Source organism: Phoenix dactylifera, chromosome 14 (genome assembly GCF_051530095.1).
Source record: "Phoenix dactylifera cultivar Ajwa chromosome 14, Ajwa_hap1_PhDact_Kaust_v1.1, whole genome shotgun sequence".
Lineage (NCBI taxonomy): Eukaryota > Viridiplantae > Streptophyta > Magnoliopsida > Arecales > Arecaceae > Phoenix > Phoenix dactylifera.
In genome coordinates, this window is record NC_143203.1 from 23568004 (window position 1) to 23591049 (window position 23046).

Here is a 23046-nt window from a genome sequence, read left to right on the forward strand (position 1 = left end):
ATTTAGATGCTCTATGGCAAGAACAAGTATAACCTATCTTTTTTCATACTTGTTTAAGATTACGAATGCATAATATATGCTTGTATCGTGCTGTAGTCGTAGATAACGAATTCATGGGAGAAGGTTAGCTAAAACAAGGAAAAGAGTTTGGCACCAACTGAAAAAATATATTCAGCATATGTATGGGAATTAGACAATCTTCTACAATCATACGTATGTTATTTTCCTTGTTGTGATGGCATATACAAGTGGATAAGTTGGTTTCACAAGGTTAACGAGGCTGATAGATTGGATGGCTGTATTGTTCTCCACTGTTGATCAAACAACAAGCCTTTCTGCCAGGTGAGGCAACTGTAAATAGCCTTTTAATGTAGCCAATAATTTTCTTAGCTAATGATCAGCCCGACCCTATGTCAAGAGGTAGGGGATGGCTTGCAGGCTGGAGGAGCATAAGCCATTTTGCCAGCGATAAATTCTGTCAATGAGTGTGATCTTACCTTGCTTTGGACTAACTCATTAGATCTAACACATTTTCAAAGACTTAAACACAGGACTTACCCATCGACAACCTTAAACAGACCACTAAGTTTAACTAGAGATGTACATTGGCCTTGTCTGAGCTTGGGCCATTTGTTGTTGTATAATATATAAGCATATTAGATATCATATCTCATACGTGGTGTATGTGAATACTAAAACTAATTTAGATGTAAGCATTGATTGGTTTTTTTAACTTTAAGAAGTATTCCAAAAATCATGAATGAAAAAAGGAATGAGAGAACTCTCCAATATTTGTCATCTTGGCCCAGCTTAATTTCAATCAGATCTTAATTGTTGTAGCTCATTGGGCTTAGCTTCATCTAGCTATGTACTAGTGAATGCCGAGCCCAAGAGCATGAGCCAGTCGAGCTAGTTGCTAACAAAGAAATCTTTTTATTTCTCCCCTTCTCTTTATAAGCTGCATTAAGTAGTATGAGGAAGTCTAGACACTTCAACTAATTTGATCATTTGAAGTTATTTTGGTGGACACCTGCACTAGTTTTAAATTTTTCTATTGGTGTGTAAGTAGAGTATATATTATCCTTTTGAAAGAGAGCATAGAGCTATCCATACCACCAGGTCCCTAGACAGAGGAGACCAGTAATTTATTCATCTACTTGGTTTCTTATATATATATATATATATACATATTTATCTCGCATGCATCAAACAACATATGTAGCTCCATACAGACTACAGCATATGAAAGGCCTGATGCAAACCAATTATGAAGGGGACATGACAGCCTACAGTAGTTCCATGGTTAAAAAGCAACGCTCTCTGTCTATCTTTAGAAGTCTAGAAGAACAATTTATAGAAGATGAAAGAGACTGCATCATGAAAAGTGACTATGTTAACAATCTTTTGAAGAGTAAGGTAGCTGATATGCTTATGAAAGAGTGAGATGCATCCAATTCTTTAGCATCTCTGTCATATATGAAGTTTCAACAAGCAAACAGTTTAAGCTTAGAACTTAGCTGCTGAGTTATTTTGACACAATCCATCGACAATAAACCAAATCAATAGTTCAACTTTTGAAAAGGGAAAAAATAATAAAGTACACAAGGAAAAAGCACAAAATAGATTGATATACTGGAGACTTGCATAAGGCTATCTATAATTATAGGTTAAATTACAGATCCAAATTAATCGGTTGGCTCTCTGACTTGCACAATGCAAGTAGTCTATATATACAAAGCCAACCCTTATTTTTCTTTCAATCGTTTCACTCTCTTCATCTCCTTTTTTTCCCCTCTACTGTCATTTCATATTGCAGATCTGTACTCTGCCTGAGCAAGTGATAAATCAAATGAGGTGATAGAATGTGGAGAAATTGCAACATCCATCTGTGTTCCTGCATTAGGTAATGAAGTCTGTACTGGCACCACCTACATTATTCAACAAACGGATCAACAAACACAACATACTGTGCTAAGGGAACCCACCAAGCTTAAAATCAGACAAAACATAAGCTACATTAGTTAAGCATGTATAACAGTGAAAACTGACTAAAAATGCATGAGAAATGATAAACTGAATATTTGTTGCATGAAACCTCTAGTGCATTTGATCTCTTTTTTTACTTTCAGTGCCTTTTCCCCCTTAATTTGTTCCCTTTCTGGTGGTCCACAAAATATACAAAGGAGTGCATGGTTAAATTCTCCCATGTCCACTCTGATGTGTAGGACCAAACTGTACATATGCATATGCACGAGGAAAAAAAATCAACCAAGCCCAATGAAACTGATACATTGATGCTTTATTTACATAAAAATTTGTCGATATGTCCATTTTTTTGCATCTATGCTAACATCTTTTTCCTTTTTTTCCTGGCAAGATGCATTCATGGTGAATACAGAGGGAAAAGAAATTTTGCCACTGTACCTTATTTGGTTCTGTGAAGGAATTTTCATCCTTTAAATTAGTGGATGTAAGTATGGTTTTTGTTGATCCACCTGAGTTGAGAGCATTTTGTAATCCACTCACAGAGATATTAAGATTCACAGTATCATTCCCAAAGTTGACAATCTGCACAAAAATTTGGATCAGGAATCAAACTAAAAAGTAGATTAGCATACTTTGCAATCTAATGAGTGAAGATTTTGGACTTTGTGTGGGGCACAATACATGGATAGACAGACACGCAGAGAGACAGAGAGAGAGAGAGAGAGAGAGAGAGAGAGAGAGAGATGATTCAATAACAATACAGCATGTGTTGGTTCATGACTGATTTCAAGTGAGAATAGTTAAAAAAATATTTGAAAGGTCCAGCAGAAGTTGGATTTTTTTTCCTTGCTCCGTTTTCCCTTTGAAAAATAAATGGTAGTAAATTTTATTGATTTGAGCATAATATTAACATAGGATCCACAAAGTACTGTAGGACACCCTAGAAGCTTCAACAGCCTACTCCTTTTGATTTGAACTAAGCAGTAAACGGTTTTCAGCAACCTTCCAGACAAACAAGCCCTCAGTATAAGCAGGAACAAGATGATTGTGTGTTGCTTCCCTTCCTAAACAATAGATGATCAACAGAAATAACTTGGGCATATTAATAGAAACTGTAGGTAAATTATCACCACCATCCCAATTGATTCATTAGAGGCATCTATCAAATTTAAAAAAAAATGAAATAAGAAACCTAGAAATGTTAACAAGAATTTTACATAGAGAGTAGGAAAAGATCAAATTGACCTTTATTTTTAAGTAACTGCTGTTGTCTTCCAAACTCTGCCAAGTAATTGCAGAAGCAACCAATGAAATGGAGGCATTGGTTTGAATTGTGGTAGGATGACGGGTTGCACCACTTGATTCCTTGAAAAAGTGTTGCATCCAATAGCTAGGAGTTCCATACTGCTGCCATGAGTTGAAAACAATAGCGTCTGGGTTCCACCTATGCAATGTAATTACAAACCATAACCACAATTCTGTAGAGAAAGAAAGGAGTGCAGACTGGAGCTGAGTATGGGCATGCAAGTAGGATTATTGACTGAATAAGATACCATAGTTGAATCTGAAAAGGGACAGGGATTTTGTTCCAGTTCCAATTGGATGCACTTTTTCCATCTATATGCCATATAGCAAAATGAATACTTACCAAGTATTCACTCAACCAGGGAAATTTAATTAATGATTATATATAAAATGAACCCAAGGTAACTATAGGAGAAAAATAGCTCTCTATATAAAGAAATATAAACACTGACCTGCGATCATTGGCATTCACAAAAAGTGGTGCATAACTTGCCATTTCAACGACATCACTGCATGGGGAGCAAGAATAAAGGCCATCTTATCAACCACCATGGTATGTGAAGAGCAACTTTTGTTGATTGTCCACACTTCACAAGCTTAAATTCAGTAATATCTAAGAATAGTAGCATTACCAACCAGATGTTCAGTTATAGTAAAAAGCATGTTTCATTAGTACCCATTGTTCACAAGTTAAAATGGAGCACATTTTAACACAGCCTGCATGGATATTCCATAATCATCACATTATCACATAACCAACAAACTTTGATATCATGCTTGGGAAACCATTGCCACTCACCGTTATGAACACAAGCTTGCTCTATTGAATGATATGCACCAAAAGCAAATAACATGAGCATGTGAAAGACATAGGAAATCATTCATTTCCACTAATGGAGTAAATTCGATATCAGAAATTAATAAAGAATTAACTTCTCATCTCTGTAAAGATTTGGGTTTCTTAAGAAATTGAGAATGTCTTCTCAAGTAAATAAGGTTAATTATTATTACATGAACTGTAAGTTTTAGCTGTTCCTGATGTGTCAGATACATTTACAAGTGGATTAAACTTTTTAAATGCATCATCAACTGATCAAAATATCTTCAGAATATCAGGTATTATGTCTTGATAGAAAGTTAACTGGACCAGAAAAAATGTCACAAGGAGGAAGTTGACACCTTGTGATGCATTCTTACAAATAAACTTTAGGTACATGGAAGCACATGGGGGGATGGATAAACAAACCTATTTCTTTCCAACCCAATGAGGAATCCAGCTTCTGCTAATGCAGCTAAAAGGCTTCCTGTGCCAGCATCTGACCCAGTCACAGCATACTCACTAACAAAAGCCTGGATTGCATCAAAAAAAGATTAATATACACACCTATTTTTGTTCATCTACAGCAATATGTGATGACTCAAAAGATATTGAACATAACTCAGATCAAAACTGTCTTGAAATTCAACATCATATACCTTGGGGCCAGTACGTGATGTGCCGTCAAATTTTCTATTCGATGAAAACATATTGCTAGCAGAGGTATAAATCTATCCAAGAAACAACATCATTAGTGACTTTCAAATTACATGACTTAGCAGCAATTACACAGATCATGCTATAAACAAACTGAAACTAGATGATTTGATGATAAAAAATTAAAAACTGTTCACGTATTCTTACATGAAAGTCGTATAAGTCAGCAGGATGATCCAATTGTCTAGATGACCCATCGCAATTCGAAATAACATTAATGTCTGGATAGGCAGCTTTTATTGCATAGTAAAACTTGAGGTAGTTTCCTATCCAATAATGAATCAGGACAATTGTCAGCTATCTATTTGATCTTATTGTCCATGAACCATTTAGTATAATAATACAAACTGTAACAGAGACTCTCATCCCAACTACAACACTGAAATAATATCTGCAGTGAATTATATCACAACCTAACTTTTATGTTAATAAAATGAAAGCATAGTACTAGTCATGAACATCAAATCCACATCCATACCTATGAAATTTTGAGGTATCACTGATTTTTCTTTAATAATTGATATAAAGTAATTGTCTTTAATGGTTTTCTTGTTTGGGAAAACTTTAAATGTAAGCACCAACAATCCATTTTCTTGACCTTCATAAACCATGTAGGTTGATAAAATAGCAGACAAAAGGATAAATTGATGCAGTATATCCCAAGACCCATAAAAAAAAAAAGAAGATAAAATGAAGACAATGGTAAAGTTGTAAAAATATATAAGTTTTGAGAATATGAGTCAGCATTACTCCAAAATCAGGACAAGATGTGGATGCATGTATTTTTTGTTATGCATTGATGCAGTTAGATTTGGAATGGTAAGATAAAAACCTTTGATCTTTAGGTAGCTTCACAAAGTAGCACAGTTCATTTCTCTTTGCTGGTTAGTATTATGAAGCAGGTTATGATGAATAATATCAACATAATGAAGCAGCATGTCTAAGTGTTACAAGTGAAGAAGACAGATATCTAGTACAAGAATTTGTGATAAAAGTAGAATACAGAGAGAAGAATCATAAACATATATGATTTGTTGCATTAACAAGAACACTGCAACCTGAAGTAGTCAGAAACCGTATATCAGCTCATGGAATATGATTAGAATAATAATGTGTAGTCATCCATTTTAAATCACAAAACAGCTGGAAAAATGATCTGAAGACATAAAGACCTTGTGACATGCTACTGAAAACTATTGGTTTTGTTTCTACTAATACAAAATGTCAATAATAAAGAACCTCTGTTTTTATTTGTCTGTGAGTATCATTTAACAGACATCCTGTTTCTCTGTCTATCCTGCAGATCATATTATGAGTTTTTTCAAGTTTTTGGGTCTCAAGTCCTCATCTTTATCTTGGAACTATGATAGGAATTCCCGGAAGCCCGCCCAGTCCTTTGGGCGGGGTAGACACATACAACTAAAATTCTCCACTATGTTCTCCTGAACTTTGACTAATATCCCAGTAGTCATATTTTGTTCACAAATTGGAAAACCAAGTCTTGTATACATCAGGCATGAAATATTTTCAAACATGATCATCCTGAGACCAAGATGATTAAAGATGACTAACAGTTGGTATAATGACAAAATATATACTACGAGTATGACAATGTCTTCCCACCACATCCCACTCTAGTTTAGCTAGCCCATTAGGCACTTGAATTTATTCTAGTCGCCTGGACTTGTTTCGGCGTGCATGCTTGATTGTCTTGACATTTAATTGCAGGATCAGAAAAATGGTACTGCAACTTATCTTTTCTTTGGATCAATTTGATAGCAACCTATTAGTACCAATATTTGGTATGAGGGACATTATTTGATTTTCTTTCAGATGCTGCTCATATTAAAGTAACATAAGCAATGTACCAGTAATTAGCCAAGGATTCATCTTATAATCAGTTGGTGTAAAGCCAGATTCATCCACGCTTGTCCTTTAAAGCGAAAACTAGCCAATCTGCATACTTTTCAAGTATTGATTGTTGAGAAGAGGATAGAAGAAGTTTTATTTTCTTCTCTTTGGATAGAATCAGGTTGTGTATATGTAACCAATTTGGTAGTTGTTGCACCACTTGGCTTGTGCTTCTTCCAGTATTTACTCACAACTAACAGAACTCATCCCCCTGTATTTGGGAAACATGACCTGTCCATTATATTTCATATAAGTTGGAAATAATTCACAAGTCCCCTTTTTTTTTTTTTTTTGAAGGAGAGAGATGGATGGATGAGGTAGTTGCATGTGTGATGCGTCTGATTCTAGGATTATGATTCATCTGCACAAGTAGATTGTTAACTTAACATTCAGATCAGATCGAGCTCAACCACTGCAGCCACCAGATGCGGACGGATAGCTACTGATTCATGACCTTGGGGAAGCGTGCCAAGAAGACGAGGATGGGGGGTGATTCTCTTTTATACCTTAGTTTTCTAGTGAAGATTGATTAGATTGCAGACCTACTGTAATCATGACAAATAACCCCTTATCAGGAGTATATTGCAAAATTAAAATATTATCAATTGGACCATCTTCTTTCCTTTAATAAATTCAACTAGATGTAGAATGCATAAATAGTAAGATTAAGTTGTCAAATTGAAACCCTTCTACTCTGTTTTACCGTCACGTACCAATAATATTAAGCAAAAGTAACGACTTCAAGTACTGATGATATATTTTATGGATCATGATTTTTCCATTGAATGTCACACAAGCTAAACAATAAAGAAATGGAAGTAGTCACTACTATAAACCAAGGCAAATATAAGTAGGGTAGGAAACTTGACTGCTGAAGTGAATGCTACACGCAGACCTGCATTGCTACATATTCATAGCTACAGTCTGAGCAAAAGAGTGACACACAGTTAGAGATAGTTACATCAACATCTATTCTAATAATTCAGCAACAGCTATCTATTAAGCAAAATAATAATCTTGAGTCTTGCAACAGTACATGCTCTTGTACTTTTAGGTTTAATTTTATATATTGATAGCATAATACAATTGCAGGATTAATTAGTTTCAACCACTTATACCAATATATTCCAGATCCAGTAAATCTCCAGAAATCGTTTACTTCAGGAGAAAAATATGTTAGCAATATGTCACTAATACTTATAAAATCTTCAATGAAGACAGAAGTCTATATCTGATGAGATAATTAAAAAAAAACACATTAACAGAACCCGCTTTAAATTATACAACTGAAAAACACACCTCGATAATATTTCAGTCCACAATCTTCATTTCCAATTGCAACATAATTCAATTGAAAAGGTTCTGTGTGTCCCATTGCTGCTCGAGCAGAGCCCCATGTTGAGTTAGGACTTCCTCTAGCAAACTCAATACTATCAAGAATTTCCTGTACAAAAGGAAAATCATAAGAAGGAATTGCATCAAACAGAAGTTTGATGACTCATACCAGTTCGTATGGGACAAAATCATGAACCATTCCATGCATGAGAAACGTAACAGGCACAAGAAATCAAATTACTATTTATATACTAAAAAAAGAAGTCAAAGAATAAATGCAAAATTTTCTCTGGCAGTTACCTATTAGTCAAACTATGATTAAGGTAAAATATGCCATACCCTAAACCTAAAGCCCAGGCAATAGACATTGTGGCATGCATGCGTGTGCGCACATGCACACAATTGCAGACAAGCACTATGTGCATATGCATGGCGCACAGACAAAAATCTAGATGAAAGTGGGGCAGGGGGGAAGGGAGGACTCTACTATCCTAGTGATAGGATTTGAGCTCACAATTCAATGGTTCAATATACAAGGCTAGCCATAGTCTTCTAAATTTAAGGATCCATGTTAATGATCATGACCTACAACATTAAAATTTCTGGAAATAAAAAGGGAACCTTTCTTGCTATGGGACGAGTGGCTACAAGCTTGAAAATTATCAATGTCAAGATAAGTTTTATTTAATTTACTGAGTGAAGTATTTCATCCGTCTGAATTTTGGTCCATACAGGGTACATCATGATAAGAAGTGTTGAATTTTTTTTTTCTGGTTAATACCCTTGTTCTAATTATAGGAGGGTTTTATCGGTAGCATTGTACCTTAATTCTTTCTTCTCTCATCAACACATGCACAGACACAGAAATTTTTCTAGATCAAACATGATCACTCATTAGCGGATATCATGTAAGTGCTGAATATAAAACACATTTGAAATTTAACTAGAGGTTATGCTTGTGGATAGATTGATATTAGATGGATCCTTAGTAAGATATAAATTATCTTATTTAGCTGACGATTTAATTTAAGTGCTCCCGATAGGCAAGGCAGGTAACAATTTATTTTCTTGTTTTATGTAGGATTTTCTCATAGTGAACTATGACATTTGAGCATGTGCATTCTATACAATCATCAAAACAAGGGGAAGCAAAGAATCTACAAGTAGAAACATGTAGCGTTACATTTAAGAGCATGCTCCATTACTGTTGGAAAAGTAATCTCCAAATGTTTCTGCTTTCAAAGCAAGACTCACATTTCCAACATGGGTGTGGTAGAGATTAGCAAGTTTCCTACGGCTAGTATCTAGAGAAAACTTTCGCATTTTCATTTAGTAAGGTTACATTAACAAGTATCAATGACATGAGGTTGACATTCTGTCAACAATCTGGATCTTACAATCAAGGTCAAAATGGCCCTAAATCATCAAGATCTCATACCTGGTTCAGTTTCATCTAGGGTCATGGTCTAGTTCCATATTATGGATCATACAATTTCTTCCAACACAAGATCCAACTTGATTATGTTGTTACATATTAAATCATATAGAAGTCCATTTTCAAAAATTAATTGGACTTTATGGCCTCTAGAATCATTTATTTACTACTAACAAGCCTGAAGCATTTAAAACGGCAAGTCCACTAGGCGTTTTAACTTCAAAAAATAAAGGAAAAAAATTCATGGAATTAAAGTTAAAAGGCCAAGTTTCACTTTCTACAACCATTTGTTAAAATCTATTTTTGTAATAGGAATTATATCAAAATTGATTATTGAATTGATAGGTAGCATATGATTATCTTGAATAATTGGACAAGACGTTTGTTTATTTAAAATAACTATGTACACACTAACAATTGTGGAATCTAGACTTCCTATATGTATGTGCTAGGATGCTCTTTAAGGGTGAGCCATGGCAATGGTAAGGTTGCTCCATCATGACCTAGAGGTTATGGGTTCGAAACACAGAAATAGCCTCTCTACGCGCAGGGCTAAGACTGCATACATCTGAACCTCCCTAGACCCTGTAATGGTGGGAGCGTTATGCATTGGACCACCCTTTTTTCATCTACTTTATTATTAATTCATTTTCACCATTTATTTTTCTTATATATGTCTCAAATAATAAAAAAAGCCTTACAATCTTTGATACAATCCGTGATCTGATCAAATCTTTGCCCCTCTATGATTCACAATTCAATCCCAATCCTAACAACTTTCCTCCTCACTAATGTGAGTTGACTATTGACTATTGAGAGGAATTCAATGCTATCAAGACAATACTACAGTTATCCTTCATGCTAAAGCCTTTTTACTATATCTAACCTTCCTAGACCCTATAATGGTGGGAGCCTTATGCATTGGACCCCCTTTTTTATCATCTACTTTATTATTATTTCATTTTCACCATTTATATTTCTTATGTATGTCTCAAATAATTAAAAAAAGCCTTACAATCTATGACACAATCCATGGTCTGGTCAAATCTTTGTCCCACTATGATTCATAATTCAATCCCAATCCTAACAACTTTGCTCCTCACTAGTGTGAGTTGACTATTGACTATTGAGAGCAATTCAAGGCTATCAAGACAATGCTACAGTTATCCTTCATGCTAGAGCCTTTTTACTACCTGTTGTTCGTATTATCGCTGTCATGCTGTCTAAATTTTCTCTTAATGATACTGTAAGTAAACTTGAGTGGCCTTGAGGACTGTTTTCCACAACTGACGATATATGTGCATTCTCGAAGGTCCTGTTTGACCATTTTCAGCTTAAAGCTTCCAACTGTATGCCCCCATTTAGTCTTTTCCATATAGCCTAAAATAGCTAACTTGCAAAGGAGTGCTAGCAATTAAGCAAATCCTCTAATGAAACAAATCATCTACTCTTTTTGATTGTATGCATTATCAAGCTCAATTTGGTTTCCTCCTATATAAGGGGTATGTTATTACATTTAGGTGATGAATTTTCTTTTAGCTCACTTTAACTTATCTTATGTATCATCAATCTAATGTTAAGCTGTAACTTTACCAAATTGGAAAATCATGTTAACCTGACAAACCTAAGAAGAAATTTTGCACAAATGACATCATAAATTCATGAGATTATGTTCTCTCAAGATTCCTTATCAATCAGTTACTTCCTTAAATTTACAAGCATGAGTCCCTTACAAAAGAACAAAACAACAAATTGCCACATGCTTCAAAATGCTTATGCTCCTTGTTTCTTTTGGTTATAAGCATCTTAATATCTTCGTTAACATCTTGAGATATACATGTTTTGTCCTTCTACCTCCTATGCACGCACTAAGATCTCACCCAGATTTGCAAAATTCATTCACCTTGGAAAAAACATGAGAATAAGAGTTATCTGTGATTTGATACCATCTAATCTCCTGTGTAAGTAACTTACCGTTGTGGCCTTTCTCCTGTTGGTGCAATTATTCATCCATGTTATTTTTTTGACCATTCAAGGCCTTCCGCATTTCTCTTTCACAGGATTTTGTATCATTTGTTGTTTAAACTTCCTCAACAATTTTATCTTAAGTACTCACCTCTCTTTGAATTCATACATACTGAGCATGAACAGCTCTCCATCCTATTTCACTTCCAATTTTCATTATAAGGAATAAAGGCCAAACAAAACTAAGAAACTTTAATGGGGACTGTAAGATTGTGAATTTAGAAAAAATTAAATTTACTAAACATGGATGCAGATTATCTATTGATAGAAGTAAAGTAGATCCACCTCATGAAAGGAGAATCTATTTTAGATCTTAGGCAGTATCACAGTACTTCTCAATAAAAAAAAGGAGTGGTCCAATGGACGAGGCTCCTGCCATTGCAGGAGCCTCTGGGGAGGGTCACATTTACACAGCCTTCCCCCCATGCGGCATTATCACAGTTCTTCTCAATCTAAGTTACAAAAGTACAACTATGGTGATGCTACTAGAGAAATGCTATATGAGAGTGACAGTTTAATTAATTACAATTGGTTGCAGAAAAAAAAAGCAGTTAAAGAGATCAACACAACAAAAGCATTGAAATTATATAATATAAAAAATATTAGAAGCATGTGATGCTTATCTAAGATTTGAGGCAGATATATAAGCACATTATATGTGTGTGTGTGTGTAAGTATATATATATATGTATATATAAGTATATATATGTGTGTGTGTGTGTGTGTGTGTGTGTGTAAAGTTCCATATGTCTATCTCTCTCCAGATCATGCAAGTTTCACAGCATCACAGCTTCACAACTAGTGACAAAATAATCCCAGTTAAATATATAGCAGATATTATCAGTAAAACACATACTATTATGATTCAAAACTTAATTTAAATAACTTGGTGTAACAATTAGTAATGACTAATTGATACCATGAATGGTTATAAAAAAGATAAAGTAGAAATTTCAATACATGCCTGAACAAAAGGTAAGATGTCACTGGTATCAACTTCATCATTGCGACTAATTCCTGGAATATTAAAGAAATCAAAGCAAGCAAATAAGAGTGGAAGTCATTGCCATCAAGCTCTTAGTTTCACCAAGCAGATGCTAATACCATTGTTAATCACCCAAACTGGGGAGGCACCTAGATCTTCCGCAAGCTGCAGTGGATCATCAAAAGATCTAAGTAGCCTTCCTAAAGGTAGACATATCAAAAATCTTCCTAGCCCTAACCAGAATTCTTAAGTAACCATCAAATATCTACCTGAAGAAGCTCAAAGTATCCAAGCCCATCATCAGTCCAGTACTGCCAAACATCACCAAAGTGCCCAGGCCTCTCTTCCCATGGTCCAATTGTTGATTTCCATCGGAATGCATTTCTTAGCCAAATACCTTCAACAAAAGTACCTCCTAGAACAATAGAGAAATTCTAACCATGTAAGATTTTCCATAAAATTGTTCATGCTATAAATAAGAAGCAACAAATATTTAGAAAAGTACAGATCTCTGAAAGTTACCCTGAAAAAAGGATTTGTCATATATCATAAAGTGGCAATTAAATAATCAAGCAGCAACTTTAAGTATAGGATGACAATAAATTGAAGAAGAAAATAACAAAGATAACCTAGAAAATAGTAGGCTCAATTCCTGATTTAAAGAGTCAGAATCCGATAATTATGGATACAACTTAAGAAGTCAGAGGCAAGTATGATATATGTAAGTCAAGCATACAACTGCAGCAGCCAAACACAACAAGAGAACCACCACTACCAAGTACCAATATTTCATGCACTTGTAGACTTGTAGTCAAGCTTAGTGCATTAAGATGCTTCAACTAGATCATCTTAACAATTGATATTACAAGAGAACAAGCATAAATCCATGGATGAAACTCAAGTTGGGTTAGCCAGGCATCTGATCTTCCACTTGCTTGCTTCCAAAGTACTACCATCTGCAAGTGCATTGCATCAAATTTCTCCGACAATGATAAAAGATTTGACATGATGCCTAGAAAAGGAAAATTGCAGGAGCGATGAAGATGGCATGTTAGTCACCAATGTGAGAATACCTATTCAGGCCATCCAGAATCCTAACTTGTGCATGAGATAAACAAAGAATGTATTAACATCATTGATGAGGCTTAAAGACATTCTATGCTTTCTTCATTATTTTGATTTTATGAACTGGTTTGCATTTGTAGTCCAGTGACTCAGATGCATGTCCACTTTTTTCATTTGAAGTGCAGTGTGAGTCCAAGGTGCAAAGCAAGGAATTAAGTGCTGCTGGCACAAAACCCACTGCACGTGACACCAACATAGTGCATTGGTCAGCAAGCTCTGGGCATAAGCATGCTAAAAATAGCATCAGCAAATTCAATTTTTCTTTCAGAGATTGATAATATATATTGCCTCCTCGTGCAATTAAGAGTTCTTTCATGAATTAAACAAATATTCCAAACCCCAAAACAGTGTCAGAAAGTCAATAACGTGGTTTTATGCATGTTGAATACTATGCAGTGTGTTTCCTAAGCTAATATAAACTCCTGATAATGCATTAGTGTTAACCTAATGACAATCATATATTAAAAAAACAATAATCATTCATAAAATTTGGATGCAAAAAAACTTTTGGAGAGTAAGATTGCAAAGAATTAGGCATGTATGCTTATTGAAGCATTGTCCGCTAATTAACATCACCAGAAAGAAAAACAGAGATTGAGATATAAGACCTTTCTTACTGGACCTTTGGGTCATAACTATGTTAAGACATAATAAAAGCAACTATTCTGATCCAACCTTGAAAATCTGGAGTTTGTTCTTGAATTGGAAAGTTTACCTTCTTATATTAAGGGAGTCTTAATTTAAACTATTCTTCTCAAACTCCAATTTGGGGGAGGGGGTTAGTACGTTATTTAAAGGTAATATCTTAAGTAAATAAAAATTAAGAAAGAAAACAAGAGGACATTTACTTAAATGATATTCATGTAAATACGGTCTGTTAGCCTGCCATCCCTAGTTTTATCCCAACCATGAACTACCTCCAACTCTTCAAATGGTGTCGAACAAGAAACAAGATAAGTGGGCCCTAGACTCTGTAGTCTGTACCACATGGTAGCAATTCGTATTGAACCATGCTAGTTTGACTTTTGATACAGGCTGATGCCAAGTGGTCTAACCGATACTTGATACTGACCCTGTGCCTAGTGCCAGCATTGACCCAGAAAAACACATGCTAGGTGGCATGAACTGGCATCGGTTGGCAATTAACTCTCTGATGCAGAAGCAAGTCAAGTGAATATAAATGCCGTAATAACTCCTCATCATAGTATGGATAAAGACAGCTTGCTCGTTTGTCAAGGTATATTTTTATCTCAAGATTATAATCAACAAATGCTTCATGGATCAATAAATATTCTAGCAGATTTTCACAATCAAAGTTGAAACAGGTTATATCAATAAATAAATTAAGCTCTCTAATCTAAGTTCCTTTCACTAGTTAGAACATATATATGAACTGCAGCAGCATTGTTTCTTTCAAGAGTGATGTACAACCATATGAAGCCAGGTGTTCTAGCATCTTCATTATGCTAGTTGTCATCACAAACCTAAAGAAAAACATTCAAAACAAACTTAAGAGAAAAACATTCTTTTGGTAAATTGAATATATTCATGGCTGGTTCTGTTCATAATTTATTACTAGTAATGAGAAATAAAAACCAAATCATACCAGGAAATCTCATAAACCGAGGTTTCAAGTCTGCAAGCATGGAGGCGAGTTCCTTACGGAAACCATGTCCCTGTATTATTGGCAAATCACCAGATAACATATAGTAAATCCATATATAATATACAAACTTGAAACTATCACATCCTGTCCACTTTAACTCAACCAAGTCTACACTTAAAATACGTACGACAAAAAGTTATATGAGAATGGCGACAGTTCATGAATATTACACTTAAGAAAGGCGATATCCCCTCATGTTTAAGAGCTGAAACTTAATTCCATGTGAATCTCAGACATGCATACATGCACCAGGCAGATATTATCATTCTAACACAACAGCAGACAATGAACCAAGCCTGTCCAGAAGTAAACTAAAAGAAAGTACATAAGGGTGTTTGTGTTTGTGTGCAAAAATCATATTGTTACTTTTTATGGTTGTTGTTATATAGACAGAAGCTCTATAAGGATATATGAGCTTCTATATATTGCTGCTATTGTATAGACAGCGACAACCATAGCTATAACATATTAGGAATAAAAGTATGAAATTGACATGCATCCTTGTTTTATTGAATGAATAGAGTGAACGACTGAGTCCATATTGTGTATAATAAGAGGTTATATATAATGGTGGGTAACCTCTAGTATATCATGATCATTTACATAGAAACAGCAAGAGTGTTTCAACTGAGAGGTGGGAAGACATATCCTACAGCTAGAGCCAAAAATCCTCGCTACATTAAAGGCACGGACAACATACTGCAAGCAAATTATTTTGTAAAATCAATGACTTACTATTTCCATATAAGAAACAAAAATTAGGTGTTTTGACTTTTGTGATGTCGTCCATAACAACTCTTCATGTTGGAGAGAGTGTTGTTATCTTAAAAGGGAATGAATGAGCATGACACAGTTGAACCAACTTTTCTTTCAGTAAAAAGAAGAAGTATCATGTGAATCTATTGGACAGAGATGATGAGAATGCTACAGAGTCCCTATGTTTAATTGAAGATTCCTATGCACAATTTATCTCTTTCTACAGAAATTTTAGACCACAATCAAGATGAAAAGAAGTGCAAAATAAATCATAAAACTCGAGGGCAAGTCTTCAGGTGTTGGAAATTCTAATTAAGGATAAACAGATGATAATCAAATGCAACACTCTGGTGAACTAGGGATTGCCCCAAAGGCAACGCCCCTCTACTTTGCAACTAGAGATTCTGGGATTGAGTCCTAAGTGGTACATGGCCAAGCATCCAGACATAGGTAATTATAGTGTGGATGGATGTCCCTCTCCGTCTCTAGAAAATTAAGAAAAAAAAAATAAATGCAACACAAAATGAACCTCTATACTTACATAAGAGAGGGACCAACATGGGGGCATACCAAGCCATATCAGAGGTGTAAACAGCACGGTTCTGTCCCTCAGTTCGAGAAACCAATGAAGGAGGGGGAGAGGGAGAAGGAAAGAGAGGAAAAGAGAGAGAGAGAGAGAGAGGAAGAGGGAGGAAGGGAGGGAGAGGTGGAGAGAGAGAGAGAGGTGGAGGGAGGAGGGCTGCTGACTTCACTTTTAAAAAAAAATTCAAAAAAAAAAAGGGCCAAAGCCCCTATGCCGGCACCACGGAGGAGAGAGGGCCACGAAAGCCCTCTCTCCTCCCTCCCTCCGGCTCTCTCGCTCTCTGCCGCCCTCTCCCTCTCTCTCCCTCCCTTCCTCCCTCTCCCTCTCCCTCCCTCCCTCCCTCCCTCGCCCGTTTTTTTTTTTTTTTTTTTGTTGGTACGCGCCATAACATCACAGCACGACACGGTACCACCAGACTACTGGCACGGGTGCCGGTTTTGATGTTGCGGATCTTTATAAGACATTTTTAGACATATAACTATCGGATCTTGGTGAACTAATTTGCAATATTTTTTTAGACCTACAAGTTCAATATCCAAAGCATTTGTCAAATTACAATGTTTCAGGAGTACGGTATCAGATGGAAGTTCCTCTAAATCTTATGGGCATGCAACTTAGTAGAGTTTTATTACACAAGTTTGGTAGATTTGTGCCCCCCATATAAAGGTTTTAAGATTTTGATTTGTTAGAAATATGATATAGTGAATGGATTCTTCTTTGCTTTCTTATTCTTCTTATATCTTTATTTCTAGTTTCTCCCTCTCCATTAGGACTTGTTCCACTTTTTCTTCTTGTACTTGTAGCAGCTAAAATGCAAAACTAACACAGTCGTAGTCAAATATGCCACATGTACCTTGTAAGTGTCCAAGGGCATCACTGACACTTGATCAAACCAAATAACACCTTTGTTGGTAGTTGTCAACTGAAGTCTTGAGCTCCTATTAGTTCCTTCAGATTGCAATTGAAACTCCATCTTAGTCCAGTTTGAAACATCTGAAGCAGCAGCTCTGCAGGAAGAATGAAAATTGATTCCTAACATTAAGGCATCAAACAACAGAAATATTATAGTTCAAGTATACAAAAGATGCTTACAGCATATTGGTAGAAGCCAGTTTTTGCAATCCATCCGAACTTGTCAGTGAGACAGAAATATTAACTGCTTCAGATGATCTAACATGCAATATCACTTTATAGGTCTTCCCTTGTTCTATATTCTGGAGCATCATAACAACGAAGAGATATAAACTGAATGGAAAAAGAATCTAGGCACAGGTTGAAAAATAAGAAAATTAGGGTGCCAAGCAAAACCTAGTTACTTAAGATCAAATAAAAATGACCAACTGAGACATCCGCACATCATAATAACAACAAGCACAAATCAAGAAAGCTATGGTGACAAGGACATGCTGTAGTGATTAAAATGGTAGCAACGATATAAACATAAAATGCTCAGTTAAATATGAAAGGCATCTGCCACGTGAACTGCTGATCCCTTGTGTGTCCAAAAAGACTACTCAATATTTATAAAACTCAAAATACATTTTTTTTTTTAGTGTTAGTTTCACAGAGAATCAATAGCATTGTTGTTATAGCATTGCAGCTACCATAAGCACATACCATGCCCCAATACCCAGGGTTATATATGCCAACACCATCAGGTGGACAGATAACGGATCCCTCACTGTCACATAGTACATCCATCCTAAGTGCAACCTTATTACGTTCGAAACAAGATGTGGTGTCAGTTGACACATATATGAAAGATTCATTCCCAATTATGGACCACGGATTGATGTTTGAAGGAGTGTTGGTGCCTCCAGCTTCAAAACCTGGAAAAGAGATTTCGTAAGCAATGCAGAAGTGAGCAAGTAATGCATCAAGAACCAATTAAACATGTATCAATGTGGTTTCTTTCTTGTTAGCTAAAAGTCCTATTCAGATAAGAATTCTTGAAGAAATATATCATATGAAAATCTTCAACTTAAAATGTAACCATAACACAAAAGATCCTGACCACAAATATTTCTGGTTAGTTTACGAATTTGCCTTATTCCTACATATGACTATATCCACATTTTCCACCCAGTCATTTCGGTTATCTAGTCCTAATTGATGGCCCTTTGACCTAAATATCATCCCATCCTTGCAAAATATGAACATTGCTTTTCTTGGAATGATCAACGATCTAAATTAACCTCCATCATCCATTCCTTTTGAGGCTGTTCATAGGCCTCCTTGCATGCAACATTACTATTGAGCATTAGTAGGAAATGCAAAAAAAAAAAAAGATGGATACAAAATAATATTAGATAGTAAAGATGATTCATTGTTGTGATATAAGTAACACAGTGATAAAGACTTCATTTTGGGCCTCACATTGAAATGTGATTGCATGTGATACAATAAACAAAATAACATAAGATAATATAGGTGTTCACTTGATTGCATGTGGGTTGCCACCTATTGACATGCACGTATCAAACACCTGCCAACTTTCAAACATCCACAGTAGGTTGGTTAAGTCCAGGATGACTTAACTTGGGTTTGATTCAGTCCACCCACTTCAATAATGAGATTGGATTAATCTGGTCCAAATTATTGAACATGGATGTGTGACCCAATATGATCTATTCTGCATTGGCTCCTAAGCAAGTCCATGAACTTATCAGCCAAGGAGACTCAAGAAGAGTACTAAAGGTGGGTTGCAGCAAATAGAATCTAGAACACCTATGTGACAAGAATTGCTTAATCACATTACTAGCATGCGATGAAACTATGGCTATAATATTTCTAATAATGCCATAGATCCATATTGAAACCACCCTTTCACTATGTTCACTGCAAACTGTGAAAAAACCCGCCATCAAATAATGATGATTTTGGTGGTGGCCATGGTAGTAATAATGTTACACATGACAGTAATACAGTTGCCAACAATATCTAGCCATTTTATGTCCATGAAAGCATGATAAATATTGGTATCTCAACTACAACTTTGTATAGCAACTTACCTCTATTGCTTACAAGTTCTGCCCATAATCCACCAGCTCCTGCATGGTTGATCTCCTACAATTTGTGCACATGGTGATCATTACACAGTGAATCAACAAAATAAACATATAACCCTAGCTTTTTTATGCCGTAGAACAAGATACCCGATTTTAGCACCCAAAATTGTTTGTATTGGCTTATAGGTTAGAAATTAGCTTCAAGTTTAATGAACCAAATATTGTTTCCTATAACTTTAACTCAGGTGCTCGTCGCAATATCAAGATGGACCAGAAGTGTACAGACTACAGATAATAGGAATAGGTGAAGTGACCAAAATCTAAAGCCAGGGAAGCTATAGTTACAATAAGTAGTTACAAATCAACTTACATGGAGCATATTGCATGTTTGCTGGCATAATTAGAAAACCTTTTCACCAAAAAGACAGCCAACAAAGTTAAAAATGCTATTACAGCATATTCTTTATAGATTGCGAATTTGAAATGCACCTCAGGATCAAACAGGAAGAAAAATGCAGGGTTACATGTAATCAAATGCTTTTGAATTCACTTTCAAAATAAGAAAATGACATATATGAGAAGTAGAAGTCCAGTAAAAGTGGCATAAAGATCCTTTTAATTGGTGTTAGGAGTCAAGTCAGAAGCAACAATTTCAATCCAAGATCACTGACCACCACGAAGATGGTCCTATCCAAGGAAAAGAACTCAAAAAATGGCAGCGAAAGGATACAGTGAGATTAAACTGGATTAAATAAATTCAGTTTTCTCAACATTATTTCCTGTTAAATTATAACCTTAAAATGCTAGAATGCAATTTTTCAGATTTTGGCAGCCAGCTGAAAGCCATTCTTCACTCCATAAGGTGGATGCAGCTAAAAATGCCACATGGATATTTCAGTGGAGCGAAGCCCAATCAGCGATCCTACTGGATGGAACATGTATGCAAGTGTATTGCTTACCTCAAAAAAAATACCAAACAGAGTGTCCGGAGTCTCGTGGCCCGATTCTGGTGAAGCATCAACTGACAGGAGTGCAGTCCGGTTTGCCTTCAATTCATAAGCAAAGCAATGATGAATAGCACAAAGCAGAAGCAGAGCATAAGTCACGGCAGTGGAAGATGCTGCTTGATGACCCATTGTGTTCTCACCCCCTCCAATCCCAGAGACTGATGCAGCTACAAAAAGTATCAAATACAAGAGCAATCAACAAGGTAGTAGGATGAGGAGGAAAATACCAAAAAGCCTAAGAGGCACCAGATATGGAAATGGCTGCAAGGAAATGCACAACAATTACGACTGAACACCTCAAATGGTACTTCTTGAATCAATGATAAAGATATTATATATTATATTATAAAAGATGGAAGAGCAATACTTCAACCCTAGCTCAATTATAAAGTGCGATATAGTAATTTGACAGCATTGTAACTCTAAGTGCAGTTGCATGTTAAGAAACAACAAAAATAAATAATAACAAAAAGATATTAGTTTCCCTTTCCATCGATGGTGCGAGGAGCTACTAATGCATAACAATGAATGAACCTAAAAATACTGAAAAAACGATTTCAAGATTCAATTTTTTCCATAAGAATTCAAGTTGAGAGGAGAAAAGGCGCAGTCAGAGCATCAAAGTACTCATAAATCTTGCATCTTTTTAAGTGCTGTCTCGCAATAAAGCCACTAAACCCGCAATCAAAGCACCATAACTCGCTTCAAGAACACTAAAAATCAACTAATTATAACTTTCAAAAGACTAAAAGTTAAAGAACATAAAGGAGACATCTTTAAGCGCTCATTCACACATATTATCGAATAGAATGCCGAAATTCAAACTGATTGGCAACAAAGACGGAATCTTTTACCGATTCCCGACCAGCAGAGCGAACAAACAATCTATGAGCCAAGAAATCAGAGTAGAAGGGGTGAGGGTGGGATCGAGAGCACGGAGGATCCAAGGGGGGGTTGTAGGGTTTAAGTAGGCAATTGGGGAAGGAGAGTGATTGCTTGAAGGGATGTCAGCGGAAATCGTGCCACGGTCATGGAGGCCAGAAGACGACGGGTGTCGTGGAGGCGCTCTCATCCCGATCGGCGATATCTGAACAGTACGATCGGATCGGACAGGCGGACGCGACGATCGGCACGCAAACTTCCACGCTCCCTGTTTCGTTGCTTGCAAGGCTTGGTGATGCCGAGCCAGGCGCATTTGGCTTTTCCAATAACTTTTCTTACCGCCGGAGTTATTTGAAAAACAGTTTGGTGTTGCTGTCTTCTATACGAAACTGTATGTTAACATAAATTGCTCCTATTTGTCTCTTTGCAGTTCCTCCAAGAGTTTTGGGGTTTTTTTTTTATTTTTGATGATATGAGTATGATTTTTCCCATTAATACAGTAAATAAAGTGTAATTTTCTATGGTTATCACTGATTCAAAGGTCAAAGTTGGCAAGTAAATAAATTTTAGACCAATGCGAGGCTCATATGGTAGTTCTTTGCATCACCGATGATATAATACCTAAGAATAATATATTTTGAATATTATTTTGATAATTAAAAAGAATAATTATAGAGATGATATGTAATAACCCCAAATTTTTTTTTTTTTTATATATAAAAAGGGATAGAATAGTCCTTTAAAATTGATATAAGGGGTAAAATTGGAAGGAATCAAAAGATAATGGCATAGTTGTAGATGCATTGAAGTGGTAAGGGTAAAATTGGAAGGAATCAAAAGTTAATGGCATAACGGTAGATATGTTGAAGTGTTAGGGGCAAAATGGGAATTTAATAATATTAAACAAAGGGTGAATAGTGTTTTGATGTGATTTAATTGGAGGGTTTGAGCTGGTGAAACCGAGAGAAAGAGGGAGGGGGTTCTCAGGCGTGAAACAGAGGAAAGAAAGAAAGAAAAAGAGAAGAAGAAGAAGAAGAAAGAAGAAGAGGAAGGGGATTCAAGGAGGAAAGGGATCCCGGTTGCACTTCCAGCTGAAGGAAAAAACGTAGATCTCCTTCCCCTCTACGCAAGGACCTCGATTTCCAAAAAGAAAAAGGTAAATATCCATCCCTATCTAGTCTTTTGATGACATTAGGCTATACAAAGGGTGGATATAGTCTAGAGGGGTCGGATAAGGGTTGTAGAGGTGGTTAAAAGAAGAAGAATCGGATTTTGACAAATTTTTCCGGCACTACGAAAAAACTGTGTCGAAGTCCCAACTTCGGCAAATTATTTAGGGGGTCAAACGGCCTCCGATGATGATGCATGTTATCTCTTTGGAATCCTCTATGAGTGTAGAATGCTAGGTAAAAATTTCATCAATTTTGGAGTCCTGAAAGTGGATCAAAACCGGGATGAAGTAACCCACTGTCAGTTCGGGTTACTGTTCATCCGGATGGAAAA

At 35.9% G+C, this 23046-nt stretch overlaps 1 protein-coding gene across 7 annotated transcripts; it reads right to left on the minus strand.

The window, feature by feature from the left end:
* Window positions 1-1598: 1598 nt before the first annotated feature.
* LOC103705006 (alpha-L-arabinofuranosidase 1-like) lies at window positions 1599-21896 on the minus strand. Of its 7 annotated transcripts, none has more exons than XR_005514332.3 (19): window positions 21516-21896; window positions 20614-20828; window positions 19658-19712; window positions 18264-18475; window positions 17739-17860; window positions 17500-17653; window positions 15248-15317; window positions 12786-12931; window positions 12636-12681; window positions 12496-12548; window positions 8036-8180; window positions 4973-5091; window positions 4768-4839; window positions 4538-4641; window positions 3744-3800; window positions 3540-3603; window positions 3232-3430; window positions 2425-2568; window positions 1599-1928 (listed from the first exon to the last, which is right to left on the minus strand). XR_005514332.3 is itself a non-coding variant. In XM_088710869.2 (19 exons), the coding sequence occupies exons 2-19, from the start codon at window positions 20788-20790 to the stop codon at window positions 1806-1808; spliced, it is 2088 nt and encodes a 695-aa protein (XP_088566995.2). In that variant the 5' UTR covers window positions 20791-20828; window positions 21516-21896; the 3' UTR covers window positions 1599-1805. The 7 variants fall into 7 exon arrangements, 5 of the variants coding, with proteins under 5 accessions (XP_088566995.2, XP_088566994.2, XP_008786787.3 ...); XR_015973202.2 differs by having other exon boundaries at window positions 17739-17908; XM_088710869.2 differs by having other exon boundaries at window positions 3540-3629.
* Window positions 21897-23046: the final 1150 nt, after the last annotated feature.